This window comes from Vombatus ursinus, unplaced genomic scaffold (assembly GCF_900497805.2).
Source record: "Vombatus ursinus unplaced genomic scaffold, bare-nosed wombat genome assembly UNPS02014813.1, whole genome shotgun sequence".
Classification (NCBI taxonomy): domain Eukaryota; kingdom Metazoa; phylum Chordata; class Mammalia; order Diprotodontia; family Vombatidae; genus Vombatus; species Vombatus ursinus.
The window spans coordinates 31,013,130-31,025,593 of record NW_020954591.1 but is presented as its reverse complement, the minus strand read 5'-3'; the positions used below and the strand labels follow the sequence as shown (position 1 = coordinate 31,025,593).

General features: G+C 40.1%; 1 protein-coding gene across 2 annotated transcripts in view; it reads right to left on the bottom strand.

Moving 5' to 3' along the window:
- Positions 1-641: 641 nt before the first annotated feature.
- ETS1 (ETS proto-oncogene 1, transcription factor) overlaps positions 642-12,464 on the bottom strand; it is a 190,636-nt gene continuing 178,813 nt past the window's right edge. For both annotated transcript variants that reach the window (XM_027835254.1, XM_027835255.1), the window contains 2 exons: positions 5,032-5,150; positions 642-3,772 (listed from right to left, as the gene is read on the bottom strand). In XM_027835254.1, coding sequence (XP_027691055.1) covers positions 3,557-3,772; positions 5,032-5,150 — 335 coding nt within the window. In that variant the 3' untranslated portion in view covers positions 642-3,556. The remainder of the gene's footprint in view (positions 3,773-5,031; positions 5,151-12,464) is intronic.

Sequence of the window (12,464 nt, the reverse complement as noted above, 5' to 3'; positions counted from 1 at the left end):
GCTTTTCCTTTTTTTAAATCTTGCTTTTAAAATTTCCACTTTTAAAAAATATAAATTATATGAAAATACAAGTTGGAAAATAGTCAAACACAATATAACATTTTCCCCCCTACACTTCTCAGCTTAAAAAAATTCTTATGTAAAAAAACAACAATGTTCAATAACTGAGGCAGTATTCTTGGTGGAGATATTTCCATTACAATATATATTTTATATTATATATGTATATATGTATACATATATTTATTGTTCCTTGAAACTTCTTTGGAATGTAGGCAATAATTCAACGGATTTATATAGACCCCAACAGAGAAAGCAGCATGCACAGCATGACCAGAGTAGAGATGGTGTGTTTATCCACCATGAAGAAAAGGTAGGTTTAATGCTCCAAAAACCCAGAGTGTTCAACGCCAAAGTAAGGGCAGGCAACACTGGGAGACATCCAGCTGTCCTGTTCACAGAAGGCCCCAACTTTTTGCTGTTCCTTCCAACCCTTTTAGCCATGGAATTGTGCTAAATAGAAGGCTATCCTTCTCCGGGAGAGAAGGGGGAACAGGAGAGAACCTGAAGCCAACATCCATTGACAGTACATTAGACATCTCTATAAAAGTCAGGGTGACATCAAGGTGAACCAGAATTGCCCATCCCTCCTCTAGAGTTAACGTGTTGTTTTTTTTTTTTTAATGAAAGAAAAGCAAAAAGGTAACAATTAAGGTACATTTCCAGTGTATAAACCATCCACCATTCATCCTGGGATGGTCTGTCTTTTGGACAGAGAGAGGGAGAACGAGAATCTGGCTAGGCCAAAAAATTTTCTGGGCAAAAGCAGAAGCTGCAAATACTGAGTATGGTGGCACTAAGGAGGGATTGGGGGTGGGAGTAAAATGGCCCTCATGAAAAGCAAAATCTGTAAGGTCTAGGAACTACTAGGTATTTCAGCACTCTCTTATGTTTACTATACAACTGTAGGAATTATGGAATTGTTTGAAAAGCAGGTATTTTCAGCCTAAATTCAAAAGAAGGGCAATGAGATGAATACGCGATTTATGCCAGGTTGCAAATATAGCAAGCAAAGAGCTACGGTAAGCCACAGGTTCTTCTTTCCCCCACGGCTGAAACAGGAAAAGACTGAACTGGGAAACTCAGACAGTATTTCAAAATTTTATAGCACATGCAAATACACACACACACACACACACACACACACACACACACACACATACACATACAGCTTTGCCAGTGACCAACAAGACAATAAAATGTGGGGGAAAGCAACATAGTCCAACTTGTTCCATCAAAGACCTCCCTGAGCAGCCCCAAAAATCACAATGGGAGCTTTTTTAAGGCACCTGGCATAACAGGCAAAATGCATAATGGCCTGACGTAACTTCACTTTGTCCACCACTTCCTGTCTCCACCTTAACAAGCTTGGGACAGTCATGGATCGATCACAAAGCCCCTTTTTGATGATCCAGGCTTTCGGAGCTGACCTAAGAGTAAGTCTTCTCTTTCCTTGGATATATACCGCAAGGTAGTTTAAGCATCTAATTTCTCATTGACAGTCTAGAAAGGGCTGGCCTGGAAGCAACCCATCTTGAATTTTTTTTTTCTATTCTCATACTGAAAGCTAAATTCAAGTCCTCCTTTCATTTTTTCCATCATCATCTCATTTATCAGGTATCCATCAAGGTGCTTATACTAACATCAGGCACTTTTTTTCTAACTAGCTGCTTATTTCCCCCCAATACCACATTTTCACCCAAGATTGAGAAAATGGTTCTCAAGGGCCATGCCCAAGTAAGAAAGAAATGAAAAGCACTGAACTCTTGGGGTCCGGTGGGGAGGGGGGAGGTGTTTTCTTACAACACACGGATTACCTTTTCTTACTAAATCTGGTCTCCTCCCATCATGCTCCCATTACCTGCAAACCTTTCCTCTCCTCTATACCATCTAACCATCCTTACTTCTCCTATAACAAGATAACATATCCAAGGACCATGCCCTAAGAAGGCTTATACTGACTACATGCTTAACATCCCTAGTCTCAGCTGACTTCAGTTCTAAGCCTCAGGCTTTTGCCCCTGTGGAATTCTACACCAAGCTGTTTGCTATGCACTGCTATCTAAACTTCTACAACTCCCCTCCTTGCTAAAACTCAGCCAGCCAAAATGGTTTAACTAGGACAATCTCCAGATCTTACCCTCTCTCCTGTAGCTTCCTTTCATTTATCATTTAGTAAATTACAACTTTCTCCTTACTGAGAAATGGGGGGACGGAAGGGGAGGGAGAGAGAGGAGACAACAGAAGAATTATGTGCGACGATCCCAGCCTGGAGGGAATAGGGGTGGGGGTGCTTAGGTGGATGGCTAGGATCTCAATGCACTCAGAACTCATTTCTCTAGATCTAATAGCTATCTTATATGCCTACACCTTTATTTTTTTAATCTACATATATAATTGAGAACTGACAGGGAACTATCTCCAAATTCATCTTCCCCTCTCACTTTCTTTTCTACTACTAGGCCAGTGCTACTACAATTATTACAGTTCCAGGTTACAGCTGTGTAATACATTCAGTTAAAAGACTTAATGATTTTCTTAGTTCTGCATTAAGTCCAAACCCCAAGAGTCTGCTAATGGCAAATGAGAAAATGGATGTGATGATAAGAAATATTCACAGGTGAGATTCACATGCACCGAAGAACATTTTTCCATCCCTGATACCCAAATCAGCCTTGTTTTTCCTACATATATGAGTCTTAAATTTTGGACTCCTGAATATCAATGACAACGCTACACTTTTCCAGTGGGGTCTATATAAACAGTTTTCTTTCACTGTGACCGAATCCTCAGCCGGCACATAGAACAAACTCGCACAGAATGGCAATACTGAGACCACCTTAGAGCTTAAGACGATTTTTAAGAAAAAAAAATACTGGCACAAAATTTAATAAAATAAATTTTAAACACAAAAAAAGTTTGGTCCCCTCCCCACTGAAGTCCATTTTTTTTTTGCTCCAAAAGCAGAGTAAAAGGCAAAGAGTAAAATTCTTGTGTTTTTCCAAGGTCCATCCCCAGAACAGAACCTTCTATCCCACCCTTTCTGCCCTCCCAGCCCTTAAAAAAACTACCCTTTCATCAGTCTTTTCACTTCCTGAAGTGTCAGTTTCTTTTGCTTATTAATAAGGCCATAACCAAAGCGGCATCTTTTCAATGAATGGTTTCTATAAGTGACTAAATATTGGACTGTCTTCCTCATTTAAACCAGATTCTTCTGGTTTCTATGAAGACCCTCCCTTCCCCTTAAAAATCTGTCCTTCCCTAGTTCAGAAGCCCTTCCTTGCTTTCCGTCGGTGGCCACACCACCATCAGTTATAGCTTCGGCTCAGCTTCCCACCCCTGAATGTAAAAACTGAGTTTCCTCATGTCTGGAAAATAATAATAATAAAAAAACAAAAACAAAAAACATAACAACAATTTAAAATCAAGAGTCCGACTGATGCAGCTGATCTTTGAAATGCTTCAGCAAAGTTCTCCCCATTTTCTTCCATCTCTGTCACTCATCTGCATCAGGTTTGACGTCTAACATGGCATGGAGTTCCTCAGGCGTATACCCAAGCAGGCTCTGCAGGTCACAGACAAAGCGATAAACGTAGCGTTTACCCGCTGTCTTGTGGATGATGTTTTTGTCGTAGTAGTAACGTAGGCCCCGGCTCAGTTTTTCGTAGTTCATCTTAGGCTTGTTTTTCCTTTTGCCCCATCTCCTGGCCACCTGGAAGGAGGTAGTGGAATAAAAATAATTAATACCATAATTTTAAAATGTCAGATTATATGCCCACTGACATGTGGCATGTAGCATCATAAAGAATTGGGATATGGGAATATGTAAAAAAAAATAATTGTAGCAGCTCTTTTTTAGCAGTGAAGGAATAAAAACAACCTCTCAGGTGGTGCCCATCTATTCTATTGAGAAATGGCTAAAAAATTGTGGCATATGAAAATAACAGGATATTATTATTGACCTGTGAAAAATGCAATGAATTGTTTCAGAAAAAAAACTGGGAAGAACTGTATGAACTGACTCAGAGTGAAACTGGGCAGAACCAGAAGTATAATCAATGCAACAACATTATAAAGAAAAGCAATTTCTTAAAGACTTGAGAATTCTGATCAATGTAATTAATTATAAACCATGATTCCAGAGGCCCAAAGATGGAGCATGCTATTCATTTCCCTGTCAGAGAGGTGATAGACTCAAGGTTCAGAATAAGATGCACATTTTTTGGCTACAGTTAATTCAGACATTTGCATTGTTCAACTATGAATATTTATCATAGGGGTTTCCTCTTGCCTTCTTTTTGTTTGTTTGGGAGATGGGAAGGAGAAAAAAAATACATGTTTAGTTAAAAAAACTTGTTTTTAAAATAAAATTTTAGTTAAAAATTAAACTAAATTTTAAAAAAGAATTATGGAGTTAGAAGACATTTTGGTAAGTTCTATTTTTTAAGGACCAGGGAAAAATCAAAGTTGGTAGATTTTTGTTTCAGTCAGCAATGAATACTGATATGGAAGAAGTGGGGAAATTAATCTAGCAATTTGGTCAAAGAACAAAAGCAAAAGCCCTACTCTGGCATCAATACTATTTACAGTATTTAGTCATCTCAGGAATGACTTATTTGATTCAAGGAGGTAGGCAGGTCCTGCCATCAATAAGTAAAGGTCTGAGAAAACCCCCAAATCTTTCACATGACTACAACAGTATCACTTATTTAAGATAGAAGAAGGTGAAGAATTCCAAGGCTTCATAAACTTACTTGGGCTCATCACTTTTCCTCTCTAGGCCTTACTTTCCTCATCTGTAAAATGAGGGTAGACAAGATGACCATTAAGATCTCTTCCAGTTCTAGATCCCATGATGTCCAAATGGTCAAGAATTAATATCACTGGAAAAATGGAATGTGACATGCAGCTCCAAGCTAGTCCTTGTCCAGAGTTCTTTCTCATAGTACTCTCAACATATTCCCTTCTTACCTCATCTGGGTCAGAGAGCTTGAATTCCCAGCCATCTCCTGTCCAGCTAATAAATGACTGACAGGATTTATCCGTGAGTAACTCCAGAAGAAATTGCCACAGCTGGATTGGTCCACTGCCTAGAAACACAAATAATTGTGAAGCATTATACCAGATGCATCTCACTTTTCACAAGTGTAACTTAATTACAGAGCTTTTTCTCCTCCCCTCCTACTTTCCATTCATCTCCAGGACAAAATAAAAAGGTACAGAGTACAAATGTTATAGTCAGGTATGATTAGATGATAGAAAGAAAGGCAGAGTTTTCTTCCAAAAACTAGCATTTAAAGACACATCAATGGCCTTCTTATTTCTGATTAACTAATATCACAGTCACATTATCATTAACCAATATCACTTACAGTCAATAAGCAACATATATACTACTTACTTGTCTTTTGAGATTTGCTATGGCATTGTAGCTTTCTCACCATGATTTTCAAAAAAATCAAGTCATTATATTTTCCAAAAAGAATGTTAGAATGTGAGGCAGGGAAGATGGGATAAATATTTCTTTATCTTAGGTTTGGCTTCCTTACTTGCAAATTGGTCAAGTCACTTCCTTGGGAATTAGATGTGTTTAACACCTCTCTCTTCTCCCCATCTTCAATTCCCCACCCTCTACATTCTGAGAAATAGAATGAGAAATACATTTTTGGATATGACCAATTCAGAAATTTGCTCTACTTAACTATAAATAGTTATCACAAAAGGTTTTTTTCTTTCTTTCTTTCTTCCTTCCTTCCCTTCTTTTTTTTTTATTGGAAACAAAGGAACTAATTTGCCATCTAAGTAACCCTAAGTGGCTGGATTGAGAGCCACATTGGAAATTCTTCATGCATAGAGTCACTAAACTCTACTTTTAAAAACTATTTATCCCTTGTCTTGGATTTTGGAGCTATCAAACCCTAAGATCTGCTAGGGCTCAAACAATTTAGTGGTCTGTTTATTTATCCTGAAAGCTACATGTCACAGCTCCTTCCATGGCTTTTCTTTTTCAATACTTTTACTACCCTCAGTATTCACAGAATACTCTACTGGTACTAATCTCTGTACTTTCATATGGCCATAAATGAAAAGAATAGTGTATGACCAACAGGCCTTTTTATATATATATCAGTATAGGCAGTGAACCTTAGAAAAATACCACGGGTATAATATGAGCAGAGGTAGAAGTCAATACTATGGTATGATATTATGGCTAGGCTGTGGATGAGTTGACTTATGAGGATAAAGCTTATGGTGGTTGTAGCTTGAACATGGAAAAGCCAGCATTTCAATGCTCCAAATCTGTTCAGTTTCAGAGTATCCCTTGCTTCTGGCATGCTGAGATAAAATAAGCTTTTTAAAGGAGTTCATTTGCAGACTTTAGTTCTATTCTCAACCTAATATAGAAAAGCCATATATAGTAAATAAGAAAAGAAGTCTCCACAGCTGGAGGGGAAGGAACTATTAACATTAGCTGTCACGTGGTAGCCAAAGAAAGGCCAATTCTTTCAGGAACATTTCTTGAAGGTGGCTTATCAGACACATCATTCCTCTCAATCAAAACCATAACTCAAAGCTGGCCATCCCCAGCTCTTCTTTCCTTCTTTTTTGGTCTTGTCCTTGTGATTTCACCAGTACATAGAGCTCCCCACCAAGGAAGTACTCTCAACAAATGTAGATGGCACTTGCCTTGTAACCTACAACCTTAGAGTTGCCTAGGGGCTCTGAAAGGTTAAGTGACTTGTCCAAAGTCCAATAGCCAGTGTGTAGTAGAAGAAGGCTAGGAGCCAGGTCTTCCCAATCCTGAAGCCAGCTCCTGATTCCTCTTTTTAATAATACATGGCAAAGCTTTAAGTTCATTTTGAGATAATTTTTTAAATTGAGTAAAATTTTTTAAACACTGGAAGCTATAATTCTCACATCTATCTTAATTGGTGGGGGAAAAATTTTAGAGTGCAATAAGACAAAAAAAGAGTAAAAAAGTTTTCAAGATAACTTACTTTCAAACCCACAAAAAAACACCCTACAAATAAGGTAAGAAGGTTTACATAGGGTAAAAAAGACAGCCAATATCTGCCTTTGAGGAAAGTACCTAAGTCACAGTGGGGCCTCTCCCCATCAAAGGAGAGCTTGAGGGTTTAAATAGAATTGACAGGTATGTATAATTTTTTCTAGGGAAATTAATAAGAATCACTTGAATACTCCCTGACTGAGATGCCAAGCTAACGATGAGCAATCACAAAGACTTCCCAGAGATATGCCATCCCAGGCAGCAGAGGGAGGCTAGGAGGTCAGTCGTCCTTATTGTTTATTCTAGAGCTCTGAGCATAACATGCTGTTACAGGTCCCACCCAGCTCTAACATTCTTTGCTTCTGTGATATCTAGAGGCATAAACATCCTTGGTCTGTGTGTGCTGTTGAAAAGTGGGACCCAAGGGGACCTGCAAGGGAATGCATGGAGGTTGATGACCTTAATTGGTGAGCAAAGCAATGGTTAAACAAAAACAGCAGCAAGAAGTTATTCAAACTACACCAAGGAACACTTCCCAAAGCAATCTGGCTTTGAGAGTTTGCAGACTATTTTTTGTGCCACAGAATGAATCTGAAGGTAAAGAAGGAAGGCCCTGTGAGGACACTTTGTGCTACCTGACCACTCATGCATCCTTATACTTCGGGAATGCCACTAGGCAGTCAGAGGTGGTCCCCCTAGGTCTTTGGCAGCAACTCTCCTCCTCAGCTATGGCTTTCTAAGGGACAAGAAGCCCCTGGCTTAAAAAAAAAAATTAGTAATTTCATTCCTCTACTCCACTGTATCATCTAACTTTCTCATGACCATTGTGATTCTTCTCTACCTTCCAAGCCTCCACTGGCCATTCTAATACTAAGTTTCAATTACCTGCAAGGTTTAGTTTAAGTCTCAGTTCCTCCAAGAAGCCTTTTCTTGTCCCAAATGATCTCACCCACATCTGAATTCATTGCCCTGACTCATTTGTTGACACCACTCATTTGTCAATAAAGCACAGACTGCCTATGGCATCCCTTAGGTTCATTCTGACTTAACTCTTGTATGGCTATCTAAAGCCTTACAGGTGTAGCTTTTCTCCTTGACTAGACTCTAAGCTCCCAGAGGTAAGGAATGTGTGCTGGACTACTTTTATGTGCCCTGAAACAAAACGTTGCAGAGTGTCTTATAAGGAGCACTCACCACACTTGGCCCCAGGGAGAGATAAGAGAAGGTACTTCCCCTGCTTTTTTGCAAAACTGAGGAACTAGGAGTGTGGAACACTTCATACAAAATCAACTGGCTTTCCCCCTCTTTTTTCTTCTTCTTTGTTATAAGGAATGGCTCTCTGGGAAAGGGAATGGAATATACTGGGAAATTCAGGCAATATAAAAAAAAAAAGATCGTCAATAAAGTTCTCTTAAACAACAACAAAAAAATGTGGGTAGATTGATTCAAGATAAAAGGAATTTATTCATTGCTTACTATGTGCCAAGTACTGTGCTAACCACTAGGGGTACAAATACAAGTAAAGAGAAAGACAGACCCTGCCCTTAAGAAGCTTGCATTCTAATGAGGAAGGACACAAAGAGGAGCTGAAAAGGGGGATTGGGGATTTACCAGCAGCAGATTAGTGTTCAAGTCTGAAAAATTCAAATGATTCAAATAACAGACCAAAATGTAAAACATTTAGTCAAGGTAAAAGGGACAAAATACTCCAGGATGGGGAAAGAGGAGGCAAGACTGGGCTCCCTACAACCCCTGAAGCACGCTTTTCATCAGGGTGGAGCAAGCAGAGTTGAGTATGACATTTGGCTGGTGCTTGCCCCAACACAGAAAAAAAGGGGGATTTTAGTTCTATCTCTGTTGGCACCAAGCCAGGGAGGAAAAAGAGTGAAGGTTATTCTTGCTGGTGCTGCCAGAACCATTCATCAAGTCTTCCTGTGTGTACATGCCCTTTCCCAGGAAACGTTTGACCGCTTACATGGGTAGAATTGGGGGGAAGGGGGAAGGGCCTCCTTTCATTAAGACTTTTTCCTTGCTCAGAAAGGACTACAAAACTTTATGAAACCAGCACTGGGAGTTCAGATCCAGTGCTCTATTTGGCTCCTTTCCCTTTCTTGCTCACTGAAGGAAGGAAAGAAGAAAACACGAAAAGATGTTTTTACTCTCCAGAGAAAACCTATTGATCTCCAATAGGAACTTAGTTTTGGGAAAGGAACTTGCAATAGACAAATATCTTTTATTGGCTTCAGGACAAATCAGACAAGAGTATTTATTGATCACTTAATAGGTGTCAGGTATTGTGCAAAGTGCAGAGAATACAAAAAAAAAGCAAAACTATGATCAAGACCATGATGATGTCAGCATGCCCCTACTCCTCCACCCCCAAAGAGGCAGGTAGGTAGTACAGTGGATAGAGTGCTGAGGGGGAGTCAGGAAGACCCAAGTTCAAATATGACCTCACATACTTAATCTCTTTTACTTTTAACCAGTTTACTCAACTGTAAAATGGGGATACTAATAGCATCTTCCTCCCAGGGCTGTTGTGAGGATCAAATGAGATAATATTTATAAAGTGCCTAGCTTAGAGAAGGCACTTAAAAAATGCTTGTTTCTTTCCTTCTTTCCTAATATATGACTTTGCAAGCCCTAATCCTGAAAGAGATGCTCACCCCAGGATGAGCAAAAAGTTCAGGCTTCTTTCTTTGGCTTTTAGGGAAGTTATTGATCACTCTTTATAAAACCTTTATTCTTTCACCAAAAGAAAATAAGCCCATAGGTATAGTGTATTGGAAGGGAACTTAGAGGTCACCCAGTTCAATGTCCTCATTTTATAGACGAGGAGGTTAAGTGATTTGCAAGGTCACACAGGTAGCAAGTAGATTTGAATTTGAATTCAGGCCCTGTGATACCAAAAGGGAAGAGGAAAAAAAAAAACATAAGCAGAATTCATGATTCATTTTTAAGAGTTCAAGGCCTGTGTCCTCTCTCATAGGGAAGAATAAAGAGAAAGAATGTCAACATTCTTCCTTCTGCCAGATAATTCAGTTCAATTCAACTCAATTCAATACAACACAAAACACATTTCTTAAGTGCCTGAGAGAGGAAGCCTAGAAAGATGGGTAATTCCAGCAGGGTTGCCTTGACCTTGCCGCCAGTCAATTTAGCTCCCTCATAGGTACTTGACATGTCCTTGGTTACAGTGGTTAAAACCTTTTCCCATCAGACCTTCATAATATTGTGTAACAGAAGCCTTTATTTCTGTAATGGGCTATCTCTGTCTGCTCAGGTCCAAGATAGAGTTAAAAAAAACCAAAAAACCTACTTGAAAACCAACAGTTTGAATGTTGTGCTGAACTAAAGATACAGGTACTTTATATAGGTTGGCCAAGCAGCCAGTACCCTGGATCATAGCTCCAGGCCTCCCCCAAACAGACAATGGGTATGGCAGACTCTAATTACAACCTCCTCTGGAGGATATTTTAGTTGTGATCCCCATAGGTTTGCTCATACTCAGTTTCAAATTACCCTGCCCCTAGAATTTCTTAAAATTGAAAAGCTCCCCCCCAACACACACACACTCCAGACCCTGCTTATGGCCCGATGACCTCTGTCCTGGGGGGAGGAGGAGGGTACTAAGAATAGCGTCAGTCATGGGAAGGGGGAGGCTCACATGCTAAATGTGACTCACAATGGTGTCCCTGTCTGAAGGCCTCCATTGGCAGTCAAGAGAGTCCTTTGCCACAACTGCTCCAGAGTGTCACACATCAGGAATTCACTGGCATCACTGGGAAACTATGCTTCTCAAGTCAGAGCACAGAGCCACAACTACAGTGGGGTCCCTGTTAGAGGGAAGTCTCTGCCTAGGGGGTGAGGGTTGGGGGGGATTCTAACAGCACACCACGTACACATGCACACCATTAAGCAGTCCATACACCACCCCCCCTCGCCTCACCCCACCCCCACCCCTCCTTCCATCCTTTCCTTCTATTGACTGATATTTCCTTGTTGGCTTTGTATTTCTTGGTATCTTAAAGTGTTCCCCTTCTCCATGGAATGCTGGACTAAGCATCAAGAAACCCTGAGTTTTAATCCTACCTCTTCCTCCCTGCTAGCTTTGGGACAGTGGGCAAGTCACTCAGTCTCTCTGAGTTTTGAGACCATCAACTATGCAATGGGAATAAGGATAGCACCAATCTCGAGGCCCCAAGGATATAGGATGTGTAAAGTATTCTGAAGAGCTTTAAGGATCAGATAAATTCCCTATTAGTTATTTTATTATTGATTGATTATTTATTTATTTAATATATTTATTATTGATTATAATTTATTAGCTGACACTCCCCCTTTCTTGAGACTTGGACAATGGGTTGAGCTCTGAGGGGGTTATTACTATTGCTGTTATCATTATTATAATTCTCTCTGGGACTGAGAGGAAGATGGTTGCCTCAAAATTAGCAATACTGGGGGCAGCTAGATGGTGCAGTGGATAGAGCTCTGGCCCTGGAATCAGGAGGACCCGAGTTCAAATCCGGCCTCAGACACTTGATATTTCCTAGCTGTGTGATCCTGGGCAAGTCACTTAACCCCATTGCCTAGCCCCCCCCCCCCAAAATTAACAATACTGATCTAAAGATGCTGATAAGTTTCTAGTAACAGAAGCTAATGAGACTATTTTAAAACAGGAACCAAACCTAATGGCAAGCCACACTACAGATGCTTTTTTCCACAGAGGGGAACTTCAGGTACCTCAAATAATCCAACTTGATCTTCGTAGGATCAAAGATCTTGAGATGAAATGGTCCTTAGGGGTTATCAAATGAGATATTTGTAAAGTGCTTAGCAAAGGGCTCAGCACATAGTTTGTTGTTGTTCAGTTGTTTCAGTTGTGTCTGACTCTAAGTGACCCCTTTTGGGGGAGGGCATTTTCTTGGTAGAGACATTGGAGTGATTTGCCATTTCCTTCTCCAGCTCATTTTACAGATGAGGAAACTGAGGCAGAGAGGGTTAAATGACAGCTAGTATGTACATGAGGCTGGATTTGAACTCAGGTCTTCCTGACTTTAGGCCCTGAGCTCTGTCAAATTTACCACCTACTAGGTGGTGCTTAATAAATGCTTGTTCCTCTCTTCCCCATCTAGTCCACCCATCTAGTTTTATAGATAAGGAAATTGAGGCCCAAGGAGCAACTTACCTATGGTTACATAGGTAGTAAATATCTGAGGTGAGATTTGAACCTCAGTCCTCTAACACCATAGCCAGGGCTTTATCCACTATAACATGCTTACCTATCATCAGGCCTTTGAAACTCTGATAATGCTTTAAATTCTTCCTTCACCAGCCAAAAGCAAAAGCTGCATTGCATATCCTGACCAGCTGAGGGTTCCTAAAGGTCTTGAAG